At 36.0% G+C, this 24,348-nt stretch overlaps 2 protein-coding genes across 7 annotated transcripts in view; both read left to right on the plus strand.

Annotated features, from left to right (window-relative positions):
• The window catches only part of LOC122713273 (longitudinals lacking protein), a 188,725-nt gene extending 178,136 nt beyond the window's left edge, over positions 1-10,589 (plus strand). The window contains exon 7 of one of the 4 annotated variants that reach the window (XM_043933552.1): positions 10,138-10,589. In XM_043933552.1, coding sequence (XP_043789487.1) covers positions 10,138-10,574 — 437 coding nt within the window. In that variant the 3' untranslated portion in view covers positions 10,575-10,589. Of the gene's footprint in view, positions 1-2,501; positions 2,801-4,151; positions 5,404-5,799; positions 6,228-10,137 lie in introns of those variants that run through there. The other 3 variants (XM_043933555.1, XM_043933565.1, XM_043933582.1) reach the window with 3 other exon arrangements.
• Positions 10,590-15,603: 5,014 nt separating this feature from the next.
• Positions 15,604-24,348, plus strand: part of LOC122713171 — a 13,832-nt gene continuing 5,087 nt past the window's right edge. The window contains exons 1-3 of one of the 3 annotated variants that reach the window (XR_006346462.1): positions 15,604-16,663; positions 19,756-20,655; positions 21,807-24,228. Coding sequence is in view for 1 of the 3 variants with exons in the window: in XM_043933375.1 (XP_043789310.1) it covers positions 16,556-16,663; positions 19,756-20,049 (402 nt within the window). In the remaining 2 variants the exon portion in view is untranslated. Of the gene's footprint in view, positions 16,664-19,755; positions 24,229-24,348 lie in introns of those variants that run through there. The other 2 variants (XR_006346461.1, XM_043933375.1) reach the window with 2 other exon arrangements.

Consider the following 24,348-nt stretch of genomic DNA (forward strand, 5'->3'; position numbering starts at 1 on the left):
AGAGAGAGAGAGAGAGAGAGAGAGAGAGAGAGAGAGAGAGAGAGAGAGAGAGAGATGAAGAGGATGCACGCAAGAGGATAGCGTCTAACGAACGAAATCCTTTCGTTTCAGGGCTTTTGGCGACGATGCTGTTGTCGCAGGACGTACAGCAACCTCAGGACAATAACGAACCGTTATGGAATCAATTACCTTATCCCGGGATCCGGGGTTACGAGGCGAGCAGAAGTCAAAGGCGGAAAGATTCGAAGGACGCGGGTTCGAAGTACGCTTGCAACAGGTGCGGGAAAACTTACAAGGCGACCACGTCTCTGAGCCGTCACAAACGGCTCGAGTGCGGTGTCATACCTTGCGAAGTTTGCCCGATTTGCGACCGAAGATTCAAGCATCGTTTCGTATTGAACTCGCACATCGTTGGGTGCCAGAGAAAATTGCGGCACATTATACAGAAAAATGATGACTCGCCTGTATTCACCGAGGAACGGGAGTGAGATCAGTTCGTTTCCTGTTATAAGAGATGCGATCGATGCGCCGAAAGTATTTCTTTTTTTTTTTTTTTTTTTTTATTCTTGAAACATTCGATTTTCGCAATTGCACGAGTTTTTAATTTTGAACGTAAATTTTTTTTTTTATTTTTTGTATTTCGCGGTACGTGTTGTTGTCTCTTTGCTGTTTCTCTCGAATAATCCCCGTATGTTTTAGGATGCGTGTTTCAGTTCGATTTTTAAAGTTTTAAATAATTTTTACGTTACGTCGTTTCTCAAATGTTTCGAAAATATTTCGAGGAATTTCGTATCGAGTGAGCTGTTCATTTGTAAGATAGATTTATAAGGGTGTGCGAATATATATATATGTATATGTATATATATATATATATATATATATTCGAGATAGATCGTGGAACTTCGGCCGAGATCGGGTGGGATTCGGCTCGTTTGACTTCGTGCGAGCTCGTTAGAAATCGGACGAGTTCGTAGGATTTTTAATACGTTACGCGAGATCTCAACCGATTTTATTCGAACGTTTCCGACTCACGACATTTTTCCCAAAAGCTTGAATTATCGCCCAAGGGACGATCGTGAGCCACATCCCTATAAATTTATCGTCAATGCTATATGTACATAATACATAACGCATTTTTAATACTTAGTGACGAGTGTAATGTGGAATGTATGAAAGTGAGCAAAAGTGTTCGTCGACAATGTGCATTAACTCGCAATGTTAACTCGTTCATTACATTCCGCATACTTTTGTTTCAATGAAACGTTTCAATACCAAAAAAAAAAAAAAAAAAGTTTTTGACCATAACGCTTTATACTCTCACCGTTTTATATGTATCGATAAATAAAAAAAGAATGTGAACGATTAAAAAGGAAAACGACAACAATAACAATAACAACAATAACAACAACAACAACAACAACAACAATAATAATAAAAATAATAATCTCGTCGACATGTATAATCGAACGACATATTTTTTTTTTTCTCTTTTTTTTCAGAAGCATTTACGAAAAAATTGCCCTCTCACTCTTGGTTCGTGCATACATCGCATCAAACCAAACGCAACTTTCTTCGATTCCGGCCCGAATGCACCGATTAATTCTATGTCTGAACCTCTCCTTTTTTTTTTTTTTTTCTCTCGTGAAATCATCCCTCTTGTTGTCCCGAGGTGTATTCCCCACTCGTTTCGTCTACTGTCTTTGTTTATTCTGTGTGTTACTTCGGCAGGTTTCCTATCGAAGATCGACTGGAGCACGATGAACGATTATCGAAACGCGACGGCGGACGATCTGTTGCCGAAAGAAAGGAATTTCAACGACTCGTACTACTATCCGTGTCCGGTGGCGGATTCCAGTAAGAAACAATTATCGCATCAATCGCAGCAGCAACAACAACAGCAACAGCAACAACAACAACTTTTCACATGTGCCCTTTGCGGTAAAAAATACACATGGATGTACAGTTTACGCCGACACCAGCTGCAATGCGGGAACAAAGAAGCGAGGAACAAGTGTCATTTTTGCGCGAGAAAATTTTACAGACGCGACAGGCTCAAAGAACACTTGTTGGCACATCATCCAGACTTGATCTAGTTCACAAACAGCAAAAGAAAAATGTGTTTTTGTAAATTAAATTGCCGAAAGATAAACATTGGTTTTTCTCTCTCTCTCTCTCTCGAATGAAACAACGTTTTTTACGTTCGTAACGTTCGTAAAGAGATACGCTTGGTTGGAGCAGCCGAGAAAAATTGTATTTTTCTTGAAATCTGTCGATTTAATAAAGTCTATTGATTAATTAACACGCTTGTACGACGAATTATGGGGAAATGCTCGCGCGTAAGATCGTTGTACCTCGATGTACCAGTGTTAGTTTCTCTATCTATCTCTTTTCTCGCCACTTTCCTCCTCCCTCTTATGTATCCTTTAACACATCCGTCCAGAAATAATCGATATATCGTCGACCGGCATTTTTTCGCATTAATCGATCTTTGTCTATTCCAGACGGTTCCATCCCGATGAACGAGTTCGAGTGCTTCGAGACCAAGGATATCAAAGTGATCCCGGAAATGATTAATCCACGGTTGATCACGTTTGGCGCACGCGAGCGGCAGCAGTACATGTGCGGGGAGTGTGGGAAGGGGTACTCGTGGATGGCCAATCTTCGAAGGCATCAAAGGCTCGAATGCGGGAAGCTGCCCAAGCATCGCTGCAGATTGTGTCGGAAAGAGTTTTATCGGAGATACGAATTGAAAAATCATTATAACACTAAACACGCCGTCTCTTAAATTATCAATTGCGACAACATTTGCATGTTTGTTGAGATGGGATCAATTGATGAAAATCCATTCTGCATTCTTCACAAGTTTCATAGAATATATATATATTACTTTTATAATATATATATATGTACGTATGGTACGAGTTAGGAGGCGAAGGAAGGCGTGGTTTCCAAAAACGATCATAATAGTCAGTGATGATTTAAGAGGAAATTGATAATGATTTTAGCCTATTTTTAGCCTATTATATTATCTTTTTTCTATTTTCTAGTTTAATTATTTGTATTTTTTTCTTTTTTCTTCTTTTTATTTGATGACGCATTTCACTTAAAAATATTTATATTTTTCTTAATCTGATTAATCGTATAACTCGTGTAACGACGATTACAATTTGTTTTAATACCGCATGAACTAACAGCGCAATATAATATACATGACAAATCATGCACATTAGGAAGAAGCTTTGTAACGTGGCGAGCTAATTTTATAATTTTTTTACAGTCACTAATTTTTCTATCTCATTGTAATATTGTGCACATTCCAGCTTGTGTGTTTAAGCTTTGCTTTATTCAACGTCATCGATTAAATCTAACCAGATCTCCTTTCGAAACGTTTTATTATCCATTTTTTCTTTTTCTTTTTTTTTTTTTTTTTTTTTATCATTGAAAAACAACGAACGAATTTTCGCTTTTAGGAAAATCATTTTTCTTTCCTTGTAAAAGCAGAATCGCGAATGAAATTTCGAAAATTTCCCGACGAAAATCAAAGAAACTCAGAGAAACTCACTGTATAAGATAAACGCATCGTTTTAAGATTTTAAGATTGCGACTATTGCTTATAGAAATTGTCAATAATTTTCAACAAAATATTCAGCACGTTTGAAATTATTAAAATCATCGTGAAAAAAAAAAAATTCTATTCCAATTTTTGTCACTTTCACGATCAATAAACACTTCGAAACACTTTTTTTTTTCATTTTAATCCTTTCAATATGTAATACACGCATGAACGCGAGTGACGAATAAAAATTGATGGAAAACGAGAAAGGTATTTGTGTATGTGCGTGTGTGTGTGTATGCGCGTGTGTGTGTGTTTTAAACGTTCACTTTTCGTTTAACTATATATATATATATATATCACGGTATTTGTCGATGTACAAACTAGGAATAACAAAATTTTTACTTATAAAATTATATTTATGTTCACTATCACTTCGAAGCAGCAGTCGAAAAATTCGTGTCTTCTTCGATGCATGCGTTGTCCCGTTTCCATATTTCGAAAATCGAAAATCGACTAAGAAAAAAAAAAAAAAAAAACACCAAAAAAAAAACCAAAGTTAATTAATTCGCTAACACGAGGCGTTCGTTCTTCGCAGGAGGAAAACGAGCGGACCTGAGCGATTGGTTCGTGAAGCAGGAGAACGAGTACGAGGTGCCCCAAACTCTGTTCGAGTTCGTTGCCAGCAGCTACGAATTAGCGGAAGTGGAGGAGCGTAAGAAGGCCGCGAAGAGCGTGATCTGCGAGGAATGCGGGAAAAGTTTCTCGCGTCTCGACAGCCTTCGAAGACACGAGAAGAATTATTGCAGGGTGAAGGGGGACAGGATGTATTGCCGTTTCTGCGGGAAAAAATTCGCGAAACCGTTGTCGTTGATCTCGCACGTGGAATCGGCCCATTCTACCATCTTTTTGAAATCGCAAATCCCATAGAAGAATTTATATGTAAACGAACGATAATACGAAAAATAACGAGATACTGAAGGGTTTTCCTTGTAAAACGAGAAAAAATCTTCGATCTTGATATTTTTCTTTTTTCTCATTCTTTCTTTCTTTCTTTCTTTCTTTCTTTCTTCTCTTTTTTTTTTTTTTTTTCTTTTGATTTTTATCTTTCATTTCATTCGAAACGTCAAGAAGATTTATTGATATTCCGTGTAAAAATCCTTTTTTTTCTATTTTTGGTAATCAAGAGTTATCAGAGTTTGGATCTGTTCGTTTAATACAGATATATCACACTTGACAGGTACTCACACACGCATATACACACACATACATATACACACGCAAAATTACACGCACGTACATTTCGTGGCTGTTTACATACAAAGATTCGTTTTGACAACACTGTGTTGCTATTTGAATTACTTTTATAAGATTTTTTTTTTTTTTTTTTATTTGAAGAAATTATTTGTATACATTAAATATATATATATATATATATTTATATATGTATATATATATTTGACACGGTGGCGATTATTTTGTAGAGACAAATTTCTATTCGTTCTATCAGTGTGTATACGATCGAAAGTCCACGAAGACGAAGCATTTTTAGTGTAAAAAAAAAAAAAAAAAACTGCAGCATGATGATTGTAATAAACATGATTTTGTGACGATGTGTTTTGTTATATATAATTCTATAATACGCCGAGAAACAAAAATTTAACACGCGTTACATTTATTGTGTATCGAGGATGAGTGCTGTAAAAAATTGTATTCCACGTATTATCACGTCGTCATTCGCAATCAACGAGAGATTAACCTCGTCCACGAATCTAAAAAAAAAAAAAAAAAAAAAAAAAAATGTCTGAATCGAATGTTTCTTCTGAATCGAATAAATCGTTGATCAAACGTACCACCATTTTCAATCTCTCCCCCGTCGATCCGTTCGAACGAAATTTCTCTCTTCGAAAATTTCTCGCTCGCCCCCCACAAATTACCCCCACCCCCATAAATTACTAACGAAGTTGTTTTTTTCGCGAATATACCTCCCGAAAAAGCTTTTAAACTCGCAAAATCGAACTCGCAAAGATAATTCCGCCTTAATAACGAGACACAACACGCATGCTTATCCAAAAAGAAAATAATAATAATAATAATAATAATAATAATAATAATAATAATAATAACAATAATAATAAAAATAAAAATAAAAGAATAAAAAAAGAATAAAAATAAACGAGAAAGCTAGCGAAACTATGCCGAATAGGGGGGCGCCCGTTTGTAACGGTTCAATGTATTCTTTGCAGGTGAGAAGTCGGAGAGCTACTCGGAGAAAGATCAAGAGGACGACGTGGAGGTATGCGAGATCTCGTTCCACGGCCAATTGCCCATGAATTATTTGCTGTGCGACTCGTCCATCCTGAACACCGTGGAGACGAGCATCCTTCGGAAGAACCCCATGAAATCCCATCAACAATTTCGTTGCGACGGTTGCGACAGGGCGTACACGAGGATGGACAGCCTGAAACGGCACCAGGCCAAGTGCGACGCCTCGTTGGAGAAGCTTCAAGAGGAGGTCGAGTGGCTGCATAGGCAAAAGTTCTATTGCAATCAGTGTGGCAAAGGTTACAAGAGGCTTGACACGTTGAGGAGGCATCAGAGATTAGTTTGCGGCGACAAAGAGGGCGCCGCTGCAGCCACCGACAAATCGGCCACCTAATGGAGAACGAATAGATTTTTATTATTTTTTTTTTTTTTTTTTTGTTTTCAGTTACATCGAATGTCTTGTCGTTTTTTTTGTTCTTCTTCTTCTTCTTCTTCTTCTTCTTCTTCTTCTTCTGCGTTTGTCGATCTTTCGTTCTCGAAATTCGCGAAAGAAAGCGAATTTGAAATTTGAATTTTAAAATTGTGTTTAAAATTGAAAAAGAGATAGATATAGAGGGTGAGAAATTGTCGTGAATTGCGAAATTCGATAGATCATCTCGTGTTTTTCTTCTTCTTTACTTCTTCTTTTTTTTCTTTTTTCCTTTTCGATCGAAAACGAAAAAGAAAAGAAAAATGAATTTTAAAAATGGTTTCATTGGACTAAGTAATGTTGTGACAAACATGTAATGTGACGATGTGACGATTTTATGCTTGTTTCAACTTTATTATTATGCATTTGTATTATCCATTTATGCGTCTATTAAACATTGAACGAACGAACATTGAACTATATTGGAGATTACATTCGATCGATCCTAATCCTTATTAGATTATACGATACTACGATTAATTGTATTTCATTGAGTGGAAACGATACCACTGAACGTTTTTCCCGCAGGTAACGAAGAGATGGAAGAGTACAACGCGTTGTTGATGCTGAACAGAAGGGTTCGCACGATTGGAGAGGAGGAGGATTCCTCGTATTTCAACCCATTTGACTCGAGTATTGGGGGATCAACGAGGCTGGAGAAAATCATCGATCAACGTTACCAATCGAAATCCCACGTTGCCACCATTGGCGGGCCGTTCGTTTGCTTCGACTGTGGAAAGAGATACAAGTGGCACGACAGTCTTAGAAGGCACAAAAGGGTCGATTGTGGGACCACGGAGAAAAAATACTCCTGCCATTTGTGCGACAAAAAGTTTAAGTACCGATACGAGCTGCGAAATCATGTTTACGCTTATCACGATTAAAAATCTCAAGTTTTTTTTTTTTTCTTCTTTCTTTTTTTTTTTCTTCGAATCTTTCTCTCCATGGACTCGATTCACCATTTTGTTTTAAGGATTTATAAGAGGAAGTTTTCGCAAAATTTGCAATTTTGTAAAAACGCGTCTTCTGGCTTCTTTAAAGGATTAAAAATAAGCAAAACTTAAAATAATTTTAAGTCATAATTATTGTTATCGTAAGTTTTACATTATTGCGTCAACTTTTTGTTAGCGTGGATGCTCGTGCAAGCTTATCTTTTTTTTTTTTTTTCTTTTTCCCAAACTTATTGAATAGCAAGTTATTGAATAGTAAGAGAAGTACGAAGAGAAATCCGTAGAATAAGAAACTGCATCCATGCATTTTACGCATTATCGTCGTTAAAATCGTTAAATTGCGTCCCAAATCGCAATACNTTTTTTTTTTTTTTTTTTTTTTCTATATCTCTTCCTATTTTCTATCCTATAATCCATTCACAATTTTCAAAATGATAATCAATGTAATAATCAACTTGATGGATACAATTTGATGGATTTTATTTTTCGTTTGAATAAAATTGTTCCCATCATTTATCTTACGTTATTAACCCCTTGGCGCAACGCTTCGCTTGGTATCGCAGTAGATTACCCCTCGTAAAAATTTCAAAAAGCAAATCGATTGTAAAATCGTTTCCACAAAAATAAATTATATCGTACGTTTATTTTTTTTATAGTTATTGGATTACTCGCATATCACTCGATGGTAACACTCCAATGATCCAATTATTTTTATATATCGTTTAGTGGTTATCAAGGTTTGGCTGCGAGAAACCTGTATAAAAAAAAAAAGGTTGCGCAACGGTTCGAACTACGCTTTTAAAAAAAAAGATTCTTTCGCTATTTATACGCACAACGTGTGACGAATAAAGGGGGCCGTGCTTTCTAAACGGTTTATCTGTTTTCTTGAATTTCAGATGCCTACGCGTCGTTGCAACTGCCTTATGGTTTGCCATCAGGATTCCAACCTTACTCGGCCAACGTGAATTTATCCCAAAAAGACGAAATGAAATATTTGCGCGGCGATGGGAGCAACCTGATGAACATTTGTTTCGGTTGTGGGAAGAGGTACAAGTGGAGGGACAGTTTGTTGAGGCATCAAAGGGTTGAGTGTGGTAACAAGGAGAAGAAGTTTTGTTGCAAATTGTGCCCAAAAAAATTCTATCACCAGTACAAATTGAACGAGCATTATCAAGGACGGCACAAAATACCCAAGCCTCGTTAAATAAATATCAATATTAATATTACAGCGAACTTCTCTTGTTTTCCGATTTTATAATTTTTAGAAATATTTTTATATCATGATTTGTCGAAAGGCGAAAACGTTCCTTGAAAAATGTGAAAATACTTAAATCCGATTGTTTGACTGTTTCTTTTACGAGAAATAATATTTTAGAAATGTTAATCGAAATAAGACTGCTTTTAGAATACGTTTGAAGAATTATTATTTACGGCGTTTGAAAAATTTTTCCTTTTTTTCGGACAGATTTTTTTTCCCCTTTTTCTTAGAAATAATTTTGTGATTTTAAATAACGATATCGTTGTTTCAAATTTTCAAGAAAAAAATGATCGTTGAAATATTCTTGAAAAGAAGTTGTTGCACGTTAGATTTTGGTCATCATTGTTTTCATCGAAACTAACGAAATAAAATGGTCAAATTTCGTTTTTCGATTATAAAAATTTATTAGTGTCGATTACAACGATGAAGTTGCATCCTGCGATGCTCGTGCTCGATTTTTACTCGTAAGTATGCAAATAAGTTTCGATACCTGAACCAGTAATTTTCTAGCAACTAGTAAATTGTGGTAAGAATTGTATGTAAATGGCAGAAACCACAACCACTTGTTATATTTTTTAACGAATATCGATAACTATTTTAATCATCGAATTATTTTTAAATTTTAATAAAACGCAAGTTATTATCGTATTGCATCGTTTTTTCCTATTGGTCCACTGTTTTTTATCAAACCGTTTGTTGGATATTGTATTCGAATCGGCGATCGAATCGCGCTAATTTTGCGAAATAAATGAGTTAAAAAAAAAAAAAAAAGAAAGGAAAACTCAAAAGAAAAGCAGAAAAACTCTAAACCAAATTCTTAAATGTTGCAAGAAAAGTGTTATTATGCTTATATAAAAACTTAACGTGCTAATCTTTAACATTAAGCCTTGTTTGTGGTGAGCCTAAACCTTATATATGTCATTCCCTAAAAAAAAAAATCAATTTCATATTTAACCTCATTTTACGGGTTTCATTTAATATAACACGATAATATAAAAAAAAAGGAGAAATCTAACAAAATATAGATAAGATAAATTGCGTTTCACGATATTTGGACATAAAAATCCACATTCTATCTCTGTTGATAGGATCATTTTGCGAATCAAGAACTTCGGCACCAATCGGCAAAACTCGGACGGAATCGAGCGAGATATTCTCCCTCCTCTTTCAGCTCTCGAGCTCCCGAACCGATCTCGTCCGATTGTTGCCGAAGTCAAATTGCCACTCATTCCTATGTTTCAACTAAACTATTTCACTTGAAATAATACGAAAGCATCGAGATTTTTCACTCGAATTTTTTCAACTTATATCAAATATTAAATCACGCGATTTCTATGTCCAAGTAACAACTTGCAACTTTACATTTCAGACTTTTCGAATTCTTCTCGGGAAGATCGACAAAGTCTAGGAAAAGAAAAAATAAAAAAAAGAAGTTGCAACTCGAAGCAACGTGTGATTGTTTTCACGGTGATCGTTTAAATGTATTCATGCTCTGTGTAAGTCCATCCTTCTTCATCGATAATCCTTGTGCGACAATTAGCAATGTAACCAACCAATGTGACACTGAGACGCGAATCGTTGGAAGCGAATGGGGGAACGGGTGAACAAGCGCAGATATCTGATTCTGTTATCTATTTTCTAGAACGGAAGTACTCGCCAAGCGCAGCGATCGAATGGTACTATCAATACCAGACCTTGTATCTTCGACTGATGGCGGAAAATCAAATGATGGCAGAGAACAAGGTGGTTTTCGAGAATGGCAAGTGTTCGACCGGCAAAGCGCAACAACCAAGCTCTGGCAATTGTCTGAAAGAATTCGTTGCCACGGAGAAGTTGGCTATGGAGAACGGTGTGGACGAGATCCCGCCGGTGGGGAACCATGGAACGGCGAGCGTTCGCGATTCTTCCACCTACTCTTGTCCACGTTGCGGCAATGCTTATTCGAGGCCTCACTCGTTGAACAGGCATATTAGGTTCGAGTGCGGAGTGGAGCCTCAATTCGAGTGTCCCATTTGTCATAAGAAGTCGAAGCACAAGCATAATTTGGTTTTACACATGAGAACTCATCAAAAAACTTAAATACAATCAGAGAGAGAGAGAGAGAGAGAGAAAAAGAGAGAGAGAGAGAGAGAGAGAGAGAGAGAGAGAGAGAGAGAAATCATTCAGAATGAATCTTAATATATAATTAATGTGCGTATATAGTTCTAATTAAACGGTGATCTCTGATATCAAGTTGTTGATATGTTACCATGTATAGACTGATTCACTGCCTTCTTTTTTTGGAATATATTGATAAAGTTGTTATATACATATGTTGTAAATTTTAAGATGAAAGTATATAGGTATATATATATAGGACAATAAAGTAAAGGAGTAAAAGAAAGGTAATAAAAGATGAAACGAAGGTAAGAGGTTGTATATTTGTATGTGAGATATACAATGAATATATATATACATGGATATATACATGTATATGATAAATGCAAGAGATAGAAGAAGCCTATATGTAGAAGTAGAAAGATACATTATAACATTATATAGTAAAAATGAAATTATTACGATTGTACGCAATAGTGAAAATAAAATTATTTTATATCAAAAAAAAAAAAAAAAAAAAAAAAAAAAAATAAGATTACGATATAATACGATTTCTTATGGAGAAATTAATTTTCTGTATCATTGATTTTATACATCATCATCAAAATAGATAGCATGCTTGTATAAACAAATTTCATCGTATCAAATATCCATATTTCTTATAAAACCGTTTTGAAACATTGTGTTCCACGATCTAATTCTTTTACTTTACCGATCGAGAGATGTTGAATAATTTGCATGCCAGAAATCTGTCTTGTAAAAAAAACGATGAGAGAAAAATTTTTCGAAGCAAATTAGCACGATCATCGAGAGGAGAAGAAATTAGCGTTTCTTTCGCAATAGCATGGCTCAATGTAAGAATTCCTCGAATTTATATTTGTATACCTTCTTCGCTAAGTTAATATTAATATTCCGATATATTTATCGTGAAATCGCTTTATCTCATTATCTTTCGCCGAATTATTATCCGTTTTCGATATAAAATTCTTTCTCAAATCAAACGTTTCATCGTATGCTTAAAAAAAATGTTGCAGTTTGGAAGATGCTGAAGGATTTGGAGGACGGGCCACCATTTTTGTGTCCGAAATGCGGTCGTACTTATTCCCACAAGTGCAACTTAACGAGACATTTACGGTTGGAATGCGGTGTCGGGCCAAGATTTCAATGCGCCTGGTGCAAGAAACGATTCAAGCATCGACATCATCTGAGGGACCATCAGAGAATCCATCTTTACTCGAATTGCACATTTGAACTGCGAAATTGAGATACTTTCTCTTCCTTCATCAATTATCTATATATATATATATACATATATTTTTTTATATTTTTGCCAATTTGTTCAATTTGTTCAATTTATTCGATTATTTATTTTTCTCTATTTATTTATTCTTCCATCACTTGTTTATTTATTTATTCGTTCGTTAATTTATTCGTTTTTGTTCGTTCGTTTATTTATCAGTTGACAAAGAAAAATATATTTTTATTTGAATTGTTACACGCTTTAAACGTTATTTAATTAGACAACAATATTATAGTCATTCGAGACAAATGGTAACTTCTTCTCTCTGTTATCTGTGTGATACGTTCATTGTGAAAATAATATATAATGTCCTATTTTTTTTTTTTTTTTTTTTTTTTTGAATGTTACTTGTACTTGCTTTAAAAACTTACGTTTAAAATTCCCAAGTATAGAAGAAAAGAGAAGAAAGTACAGTAAAGTTACAAAGTATATAGGGCATTTAATCGAATGGAGGGAGAAAACGGTGTTGTAAGAGAGAGCGAATATCCATCGGTATTGAATTAAAATATCAAATTGATTTCTTATCTAAAGTAAGGAAGATATAATGCCATTTTTAAAGAGTGTTCACTACGAGAATATATATTATTTTTATGCGCATCGTTGTACATAAATAGCTAAAGTACTTAAAAAAAATAAAATAAAATAAAAAAAAAAAAAAAAAAAAAAAGATAACAATGAATCGTCCGACTTGAAACTTGTACGAAATTACCGAGTTGGATATTCCCAAAACGGCGTCTAAGAAATTTAACTATTTAAAATTAGAATATACTTTCAATGTTTGTGATTGGTGTGATCGTCGAATCTGTGCCAAAAGAGAGGTATTAATTAATTAAGTATCTACTAGCATGTAAGTCGCAACTAAATGTAGACGGGGTAGATTTCTCTTGTGCAGAGAGCAACTAGAACGAAGTATACAAAACGAGCCAACTCCTGGCTCGAAACGAATCCGTCTTAAATAATTAGAAGTGTGTGGGATCTTGAAATTATAAATTTGGAAAGATCGAGAAAATTCGGGTAGAATCGGTTCGAATCTCGCCATTATATTCGACATCTTGAAAAAATTGAAGAAGTTTTAGATTCACAGTTTTAGATTCGAGTCTGAAATGTTTTGAAATTTTGAGAAATAATGTCCTATTCACCCGAATTTTTTTCCCTCGTTCGATGATTGCCGAGTCAACCATCACGCACACTTCTAATGCTATCAAGTTTTTGTAATCCGGTGCTTATTGCGTATTAGAGATAAAGAGCCGCTAAGGAATTAACGGCTTCGCAGCTTAACACGTTGAAACTGTGCAAATGAAAATGATGTTTTGGAGAACAATTGCAGATACCTCTTAACCGTGCCAAAGATATGTTCTAGTTTTTACGTTTTACGAGAGATCCACGTACACAGTAAATGGTATCTCTATATACCTGTGGTTAAAAGATAAAATAATCTCTGAAGCTGTATTTTAATTCAAGAGAACGAAATATGTATAGACTTTATAGCATATATATAACTATATTGCAATGGAATATAGTATATATATATATATAATATATTGTATAATAGTATAAGACTTTCCTACGGAAAACGATAGTGCAATATATATAAGTAAATATCGTGTTATCTTCTAAAGGTTGATTGGCTAGAAAGAAAAACCTTACGAGAGTTTGTTCGATTAAATCTTGAAAAGTGGAATGAAACGTTTCATTGAAAACAACACCGTGCCGTGTAAAACGCATCCATTTTTGGCAAACGCTTCTTTTATGATACGCGTACGAAGAGAAACTATTTTATTGTAATATTCGCTTACTTTTTTGGGTACCTACTTTGTAAGAAAATAATGCAACTTGTCTCAGAGCTTCCTGAAAATCTGGTTCATGGTAATGTTTAAGTACATTGCAAGTACAAGATAATGCAAATTCTCTGTGTTGTACGTACCTATTCATATTGTACATATAAAGCGTTACTTACTAGACAAATTTCAAATCGAAATGAGAAGAAACGGAATGGGAAACAGCGTCTTTATCATAGTTATTATTATATCAACGATTATGTTAAAAGTTTTAAGACTTAGTAGTAAGATTAAGTCAGGTTTTACAGTTCCTTTATTGTCCGAAGCATGAACGCGAAACTACTTATAAAGATAAGAAAAAAAAAAAAGGAAGGGGAATGTACGTGAAATGTTAGGATAAAAAAGTAATTTTCGTATTTTATAGATGTAACGTAAGCAGCAGCATAATTTTCGGATATGTTGCGAGCTTAATGTTTTTTTCGATCACTCAACAATAGCGTATCGCGTGAAACGATGACGAATTGCGTTTATTTAAACAAAAGACCTATATGAACACCTTTATGAACAAAATAAATTTACTTTTTATGAAAAATTTCTTCTTTTTATTCTTATTTCTTTATTTATTGCTTTCAATTATTGATAGTTCTCTCTGGAACTAATGAAATTTTAATTATTAATCAATTTACGAATTATTGACATTGTTAAAAGATTAGATTTATTTAGTTAGATTCGATATCATAGATTTATCTTCTTATTATTAGTTAAATATAAATTTAAAATCAATCGAGAAACTTTAACAACAATTTTTACTGTTAACACATTATATATCTCATTATTTGTATGATTACGTGTGAAATATAGACAAAGAAAGCAAATAGTGGAAAAGAAACAAAGATAGGATAAAAGATTAAAATCAGCGCCATCTCCAGAGTGCCGCAAATGAAACATATATGACAAAGATAGAAAATAATAGAAGAAGGATAGAGATAAAATAGGAATTGACTGGTAGTGCCATCTCTCGGCTAACTAAGATATTTCTAATAAGATATATTGAAGATATATTGAAAGAGTAAAAATTGCTTATTATCTCGAATGATAAAAACATTTTTTTAAAGAATTATTTATTTAAAAGCATTCAAAGATGGCGCTGATTTTTCAATTTTTTACTCGATATTTTTTACTATTTGCTTTCTTTATCTATATTTATTCTATAAATTCATTTTTATAATATATTTAAAAATCTTGTGCTCATTGATCGTTAGCTTTTTCATACTTTTTCTTCGTTCTTTTCATTAAAAACTCTATTACGCTTGCTCTATCAAAGAAATCAGTTGATGGTAATATACCGACTGCAGATATACATAATCCTTATATTCCTATAGCATAAAAATGTACAACAATACCAGTTATCGATAAAATATCAGCAAAAACTGTATCTATCAATTTAAAAGTAATTTATCGCTTTAAAATTCATTTTTTCATTTCGAACGTGAAATATACTTATCGCTTATCGTAACACGATAATCGATTGATTAAAATTGGTCGTAAATACGATAGAAATGATATTTAACTGCGCAATCAAATTCAAATATTGCATCACAGTGCGATTTATTGAGTATTAAACAATTATTAGCGATTTCTTATACATCGGTTAATCACTTCATCGACACTGGGGCGAAATTATATACGTTTCAAGGTTTACCAAGCGTCAACGCGCAATATAATCGAATCGAATCGAAAGTTTCGAACAGAACAATAGGCCGAGAATAGTAACTGCTAATTTCTAATTATATCATGAGAGAGAAGCTGACTGTTTCAACGTGGTTTGCACGTGCAACTATTCGATATATATTCGCGTTTCGGCGCGATTCAATTTGCCGTGGCGACCTTGAGAGGGCGGAAGAAAGCAGATTTTTGCGGGAAGGAGGGTCGAGGACGGGCCAGGAAGCAAGTCGATGCTCGTTAGGTCGATTGCGGATCCTTTTCCGTAGGGATGGAGAGATTCCTGCGCGTTGACGTGTTATACTATATGGAGAGAAGCAACGTATACGTGCGATCCAGCAGGAACCGCCGCCAGAAAATCAATCCAGAACGTCATACTGTCGTGTGTATCAACATTGGAAAATCAATGGTAACCCGTGACGTAGGAGTCCCGCCTCAGAATCGACCAATAGGCTTGCTTTCTCGTCCCCACCTTGCCAATCTTTTACACCTACCCACACGAGCATCGGCGTGCTCATTCCGTAGCAGACTGCTGCATCGACCGGACGCGCGTGATCGAGAACGTTGTTGAAAAGGCAGCACGCCGAGCTACCGTTAAAAAAAAGCGACGAAGCTAATCCTATCCGTGAAAGCACACGACGTGTATGCAGTTTTCCAGTCGACACAGCAATCAGCAGCGATTGGAACACGATCGGCAACAAGCGACGACTGACAATTTCCATAGTAGCAGTGACACGTCGTTGTTGTCGTCGGCGGCATCTATTCAAATCGGTAGAAAAACCGATCGAAATTGTACGCAGTCAATTTCGGTTCCGTTCGATTTGAAGGGGATACACGTAATCGAGGATAAAATCGAAGGATACGGTTCGCGAAAGAACGAAAAAAATATTTGCTCGGTCGTTTTAATTCCGTAAATTCCCGCTAGAGAGAAGAAATCCTCTTGTTGCATTTGGTGAAGCGAGACCGCCGAGTGTTTCGACGGATTCTTTTGGAAAAATTGTCGACGATTGCCGAATCCCAGGAGCTGTGCGATTTGAACTTTCTAGAAAGACGGAGCGAGAAAGACAGAGGCTAGGTGTAGAGCTAGGTGAGAGAAAAGGAAGGAAACTTGCCGCGGGATAGAGGGAACGAGTGTGCTCGCTCATCGAGTGCCGGCTATCGAGATGGCGTTTATGATGCCCGTTATGAAAAACGAGTGGGACATTTACAAGACCAACCGCAGTCGGCGATCTTCCGAGTGTTCCAATCCTCAGGCCTGTCGCAGTAGAAAGGTGAGTGTGTTTTGCGCGTTATAAAACGAGCAGTGTCTAAAACGAGAACAGAAAGCGCGCGCTCCAATTGCGTTTGTTGTGTTGCATCCGTTGCTCGTTTTTTTCGCGCGAAATTTCATACAAGCGACAGATAAATAAACATGGCCTATATTTTGATTTTCTTTTCGATAGTTTGACACAAAGATAAGAGAGAATATACTTGAATAATGATATTGCGTTAAAATCAACGCGTGTTAAATTTTCGCGTGTTCAAATGTCATCGTTAAACGTTAACACGTGCCCGAAACTCGTTTGACAAATCGTAAAAATGTATTAATTTCGAATCTCTCTCGTGCATGGCATATTCATATTCTTACATACGCAGGATCGAGAGCGTCGGTCCCAAATAATTTCACGGTCAGCCGGATCGTCGATTACACGCAAGGAAAGTGGCATGACGACGAATACGAAAGAGTCCGGCGTTTATCGTGGCACGTACGCGAAGTAGTCGTAAGTAGTCGTAAGTAGTCGTAAGTAGTGCCGACAGCCTGATATATGTATGTAGTATATCGCTGACGAAGAAAACATAGCGGAAAACACGTTGCTTACACGCTTCTCTCGGTGAAAATCTGACAACGTGATTCTTTTTTCTTTTATTTTTTTCCCTCCTTTCCGTTCTTCAACGTGACGCACAGTTGCGCAATAACTATACTCAATTCCGTAATGCATCGCGCGTGATAATCTTTCCGGTCATATCGCTTCATAAAACGATATGTTACCCATAGCATTGTTAACAGATACCAAATACCGGATGAATTTCTTCTCTGATGGTTTCATCATCGATCATATTTTTATCGTTACATCTTTTTAATCCACTCGAGACGAGATCTTTTACAAATAAACGCTAAATACAAATATTTGAGAAAAAATTATAATATAATTGTGTAAACAATTTGAAACAAAAGTCTCGTTCAAGATTATTCCATCAGTCTCGAAGGAATTATAAAGATAATGCATATTGCACTACCGATTTAACGATTTTCTCGTTGGAACACGCATATGCGTTTCGTCGATATACGTGTCGTTCTGTGTAGCATCGATGTCGGGCAAAGTTCGAGGAACGTGAGACACGTCGTAAATCACATAGAACTACGAACCGCGTTAATCGATAATTATATTGCAGTCCCCAATGTCTGCTCGTGTTCTAACACTTTCTACGGACAATCTCTAACTCTCGCGGTGAAATTTATCGAATATTATTCCGTATTTCGATCGAGAAACTTGGCAAAATTTAAAAAACAAAAAAAAAAAACTTATTCGAATACCGTGTCGTAAATCTTGTCGAATACACAATTTGTTTTTTCTTTTTATTCTTTTTTATTCGAACGTTGTTTACATAAAAGATACGCAAGAGTCACGAGGAGCTAGGAATCGTCGGGTTACCTGTGACGAGATATTACGTAATCGCGCGTAACCAAAGTACGAGAATCTGCGACGAGAAATTCGCCGTGTTGTGGCTCACGTGCGCACGTGCAATTCTTATTGGCGACGCGCTACGTTGAGAACCACTGTTCGATCGTAACACAGCACCGCATCGGGAGTACTCGGCCTTGCTGCAACCGCGCCGCTAAATCCGCCCCACGAAAATATGTATTACGTCGCGTACGGATCCCCGATCGTTGATAGTTCACTGCATTACCAGCCGGCATGGACGAACACGGCACGTGTTGACGCGTACACTTCTTGATACAATAAACATTGGATAAGTAGCCGAAACTTGAAACTCAATTTATGGTGTAGCGGAATCAAAATGTAATCCCTGATATAATAACCTGACCAAAGTTCTCAGTTTCCTTCGCGTCTTGTCGTTGAACGTGGAAAAAGGAGAAGTAATGGTGGAGTAATGAGAATTGAAATTTAATCCCGATATCGGCCCGATCGAAGTTCCGAGTTTCCTTTAGTAGGTTGAATGAACGTAGAAAGCGTAGAAAAGGACAGCGGGTGAAAGAGAAAAAAAGCTGAAAGTCAAAGTAAACACGTTACGAGAAAAGTTCCCTCCATTTCCTTCACTGGATATCGGGTTATTGCGTTGTGTGTATACAATCGTTTCGGGAACTTATCTAATGTTTACCGTATTCGGAAACCTGCCCAAGTAATTGTATTCGACCAAATCATAACGTTTCACTCGTTGTATATATTTATCACTTCATCCAGCTTCGTTTCTCAAATTTTGGTGTGAGATGTCTGTAAGACAAAAATCTAGCTTTTTTTTAGATTAACTATTGGGTCATTCCTTATACGTAATTTTATTTTAAAAATCTATTTTCAATGGAAAAACTGTAACAACAACTTTGTTTATCCCTTCGTCGTTTTTAATTTAAAAAAAAAAAACTGATCTAACGTTTCGCGTGAAGATAATTCGTTGAAAGTGATTTTAAAATCGTTCACGGTATATCGCTGATACCGATTCGTCCGTCAGTTTATCAAAACAAATGATATTTTGCAATTGAAATTCTCCACTTAAAACATTACCTATAGGATGACCTAATAGGTACTTAGATTTCACCGCTGCTTTCCTTTCATTACAAAGCGTAAAGAAAATTCGTAAACATACAGCAGTGCAAACCACCTGTCGAACATCAATAAGGTGAATTTTTCGAACCAATAGTAGAATACGAAGTGAAAGTAGTTAGTTTCGCGCACATTTCAAAAAAAAAAAAAAAAAGAAACTATTCTATCGCTATTTGAGCGTCTTAGTTAATCATCACGATTATTGATCGTTCCATCCTCGCAATACCAAAAATATACCTACAAATATACCTACAAATTGTAGATAGTGTAAATAAAATATATGTAATTCCCTTTGTAAATAATGACTGTTCGGAAAGAAACGAGGAGAAAATATATATACGTAATATATATATCATAGAATTCACGAGTTGATAAATTTTTATAAATCGCTGTTCATTTTTATTCAATCTACATAAAAAAAGAGAGAGAGAGAGAGAGAGAGAGAAGGGAGATGAAGAGAGGTTGGTATCGCGAGGGTCAACGATTGTAATATAAAGTAACTCGAATGTTAAACGGAGGAACGATATATTTTCTGTTGGCAGGTGTCAGAATGTTCAAAATCAGAGGGTCCGTCGTTGTCTACCTCACCGGGATCGGACTTCTTGACATCGCCCGCTCATCGTTCGGTCCCTCTCACGTCCCGCCATTTCTCGAGGACGTCCTCGAGGGCGTCCCAGAACTCGTTGCAAAGCCCGAGCAAGAGTACCGGCTCGTCCCCACCGAAAACCGGGAGCTCCAACTCCCTGAACAAGTTTCACAACCGTTTGGTGGACAAGCTGAAAAGGTCGTTGAAGAAGGCTGAGGACACAACGGAGGATCAGAGAAATTTGTCGTGAAACAACCAAGGGGTTTTGGGCCGGCCACCGATTCCCGGCTCGAAACCGATCGAAATAAGGCGCACCTCTGCACCCGTTACCGCGTCCGCGACTATCTACGAGGGGGTTGTACGATCCTGCCCGGATCAATCGTCTTCGGCATGGTAGAGCACACAGAGGAACCGACAATACGCGTAGCTGGCAACAACGACAGGATCGGATCAAAATAATCCCCCTTACGAATCATTTACGGGTAACAACAACAACAACAACAACAACAACAACAACAACAACAACAACAACAACAACAACAACAACAACAACAACACCAATATCAATAACAACAACAATAACAACGACGACTACGACGACGACGACGACGACGAGGACGATGACGATCGATCGATTTTTGCGCGTGAAAGCATGCTCGAGAAACCTCGACGTGACTCGATTCCGAAGAGAGGAGGAGCGCGAAGAGAAAGTGGCGCGATCTTCCGCGAGAAGAGGAGAACTTCGATCGCGGGAGAAGAAGAATTCTTGGGAAAAGGAGATCGAGCGGACAAAGAGCGGCCGAGGGTGAAAGATTTTCGTGGATGATGTTCCTACCAGACGAATCCTCCGGTACCTGTACGTTTCTACCGCTCTCTTCTGCGTTTCTTTTGTACAGTGCAATTTACAGTGAGAAACTGTAAACGAGATTTTTACCGTTTTCTTTGTTTTTTCTCTTTACATTTTCTTCTTTTTTTTTTCTTTTTTTTTTTTTTTTTTTTTTTTTTTTTTTTTTTTTTTTGTTGTTTTGCCCTTGCTTACTCGCAAGAAGATCGGAAGAAGTCTCTGGATGAACGAGCCACGAACGAGCCGCGAGATTTAACTTTCTTATTTTCGATATGAAATTGATTATTGTTCCGAACGAAATGAACGGAATTCTTATTGTGGATAATTGTTTAGGATGACGAAGATATAGAGAAAGAGAGAGAAAGAGATAGAGGAGAAGGAGAAAGAAGGAGGAGGAGGAGGAGGAGGAGGAGGAGGAGAGAAAGATATGCGGAAGAGAGCGAAGGGATTAATAAACGAATTAGAAACGAGCCTCCGTCCAGTTAACGCGGAAGCTCCTTTATTAAAGGAAAGGACGAGGAAAGGACAACGAGCAGTGGAAAAAAAACGAGCGACGAGAGAGAAAGATCCAACGAAAGAGGTACATAATCACGAATGGAATTCCTCGTTATCGACGTTAACATCGCTGGCGCGTTACGTTCAACTGCGTTTCATTCTCGCTATCGTTTCGCGTTCGTTTTCGCGCGCGTATATTAATTAACGGAAGGTTCGTGGCCAGTCGGGATCGATAAATGGATCTTAGACCTAAGATAAAAAGGAAAAGAAAAAAAAAAAAAAAAAAAAAAAGTTAGTTCCTTCACACACGTAAATATTAAATCGCGCGCATTAAACCTCGGGAACGACTTGACCATTCACTTTCTGCTGTTTCAAAAATTTGCTCTTTTTTCAAGGAACATAAGAAAAATTGATCGTTTTTTATATTTCTGTTTTTTTTTCTCTCTTTCTTTTATATGTAATTTTTTTTTTTTATCTTCATTTACGTAAGTCACGTAGTTAAACGTAGAGAATTCTATTTCGTTACGAATATTTATTATATAGAGTAGTTTCGTTTATTTACTTTATTTACTTTACCCGTTTTTTTTCTCTCTCTCTCTCTCTTTTAATTAATTAATACGTTTATATCGTATAAACTCGATTGTAAAAATATGTTTTTGAAACATTAGGACAAGCAGAAAAATGGGGTGCGTAACACACGCGTCGAAGTCAAAGGAGTTCCCCGGTTAAAGGGTCTCGCATACGACAACCGGAAACGCTTGTTTTCATCGTTAAAGATTACTTGCTGCCTCCAATGGGGAATATGCGTGCGTGTACGCGAAAGCTGCGAAGGGATATTATATATATATATATACATATACGAGATATATATATGTATATATATACGAGATGCGCGTTATATTATACACATACAATTATAATTAGACGAGCTAGAGGAAAAGAAAAGGAGCCTAAGAAAAGACTTACTTATTTTAAATCGCGTATCGTTCGAGCGAGATTATCTGTACTTACACGCGTATAAATATTTATTTCAAGCTTTCGTTGTAAATTCCGTCTCGCGTACAATTGGATAAATACGATATGCAAATACGTCTTCGAAACGATACGCGAGCATTTTTTTACCAACCCTTATATCAATTTTTTATCTTCGCGTAAATTGTTGTACGCTTGTTATTTGTTAAAAAGAAGAGGAAGAAAAGAATTACTAGTCCTCTCTTTTCGTTTTATTTTTCTTTAGATTGTATATATCGTTCTTTTTGATACTTCTTTTTTTTTTTTTTTTTTTCTTTTTAATCGAAAAACGCGTTCGAAAATTCATCTCGAAAATTTTGTTCGAAAATTTTGTTCAAATATTAGGCATCGGCTACGGTATCGTTTCGAGGTGAACGTATTCGAAGATGCCCACGATGCCCTTCTTTCCGCTATATTATATAAAAGATATGCAATCTTTTTTTTTTTTTTTTTTTTTTTTTTTTTTTTTTTTTTCCAAACGATCCTCGCAGCTTTTATCGAAATGTATCATAGCGTTTTCCCCGTGTCCCGCGTTTGAGGTACCGGATTTTGCTGTTTTTCAATTAATCGTTACGAAGCGTTTGTTAAATTCTTTTATAGTATATTATATTACTTCCGTCGAGATATGCGGTCAAGTTTGTTATTCGTTATATATACGTTATTATTAATAATCGAGCGATCATTTTTTGAGAAATGGGGAAAGTGAAAACGAAAAAGAAAAAACGAAAAAAAGAAAAAGAAAAAAAAGAAAAAACGAAAACAAAAAAAAAAAAGTGACGCAAATTGGACGCAGTACGAACGTCTCTGTTGAGGACATCGAAATCATAGAGGGAGACATCTTATGTGCAATCGTGCAAGTAGAAGAAGAATCGATCGATTCTTTTCCTTTCTTTCAGTTTAAATATTTTCAATAGTAGCGAAAAGTAAAAAAAAAAAATTGAAAAAAGAAAGTTTAAGACCAAAGAGAATTTATGATTTCGTATGATTCGTGATATTGTTCTTCGGGGGGAGGGAAATTTTGCGAAGCAAAATATCGGACTCGTCTTAATTCGACAGTATTAAATTAAACGTAAGATAAAAGTATTTTTTTTTCCTTTTTTTCTTTTTTTTTTTTTTTTTTTTTCTTTTTTTTCGTATTTTTAATTCAAGCGTATAATGTATGGTGACATCGTCTGCGTCCATTCTAGCCGCAATTTTCAATTTTTAACGAGACGATTACGCGCTTTCCTTATCGTTTTGCAAAATTACGAAGTGGGAGCAATTATACGATACCGCGTGTAACTCTGTGATACCGTAAGCTATAAGGTAGAATTATTTTGCAACGATCATATAAAAGAAAAACGACAAAAAAAAAGAAGAAGAAGAAGATGAAGAAGATGAAGAAAAAGAAGAAAATATGGAGGAAGGAGTTATGGGGAAATGTTATTGTTACTACTGAAAATTCGTACGAACGCTTCGATTCTCCGTCAATCAAATGCGCGTCTTTTTTGGCAGCGAGGGCGACAACTTCTTTCTTCGTTCAGCAATAATAGAACGAGAACAAACGATCGAATGATTCTTTTATCTTCTGATTCTCGATCGAATATTTTGAATCTATCGCTGTTCTGTAATAGTAGATAGATATAGAGAGATATACGATAAAAAAAAACCCCCTATGCACATGTGATTAGCTACAAGAAAGAAACGTACGTAGAAAATTTTAAAGTTCCCGCCAAATCGATAGAATCAGGTTGACCTAAAGATGACAATAAATTCGTTTTTATTTCATCTATTATTAGATCGACACCGTTTTTTCTTCTCACTGCTACGTTATTTTATTACTAATTATCTCTTTAATTAATTTTCTCATTTTCAATTTAATAATAACTCGAACCTTCGACACTAGTGTGTCAGAGGGACTACTGTGCAACTAAACACTGTGAATACGGGGTTCTTGCTTTTGCTTCTAAATTTTTTAAAATTAATCAATCCTCAAAAGACGATGTAATTCGTACCGTGAATATTTTCTCTCTCTCTGTTTAACAAAAAAAAAAAGAAAAAGAAAAAGAAAAAGAAAAACGAGGCGAACGAGGAAAGAAAGAACGAAAGAAGGAAAAAAGATCAAATACCGAGAATGAGAGGATTAAATTCGCGAAAGTTGCCGTTACACGTAAGACTGCTTTAGAGAAACAGGAAAAAAAGAAAAAAAAAAAAAAAAAA

This window comes from Apis laboriosa, unplaced genomic scaffold (assembly GCF_014066325.1).
Source record: "Apis laboriosa isolate Shangri-la unplaced genomic scaffold, ASM1406632v1 scaffold23_cov150, whole genome shotgun sequence".
NCBI classification, from domain to species: domain Eukaryota; kingdom Metazoa; phylum Arthropoda; class Insecta; order Hymenoptera; family Apidae; genus Apis; species Apis laboriosa.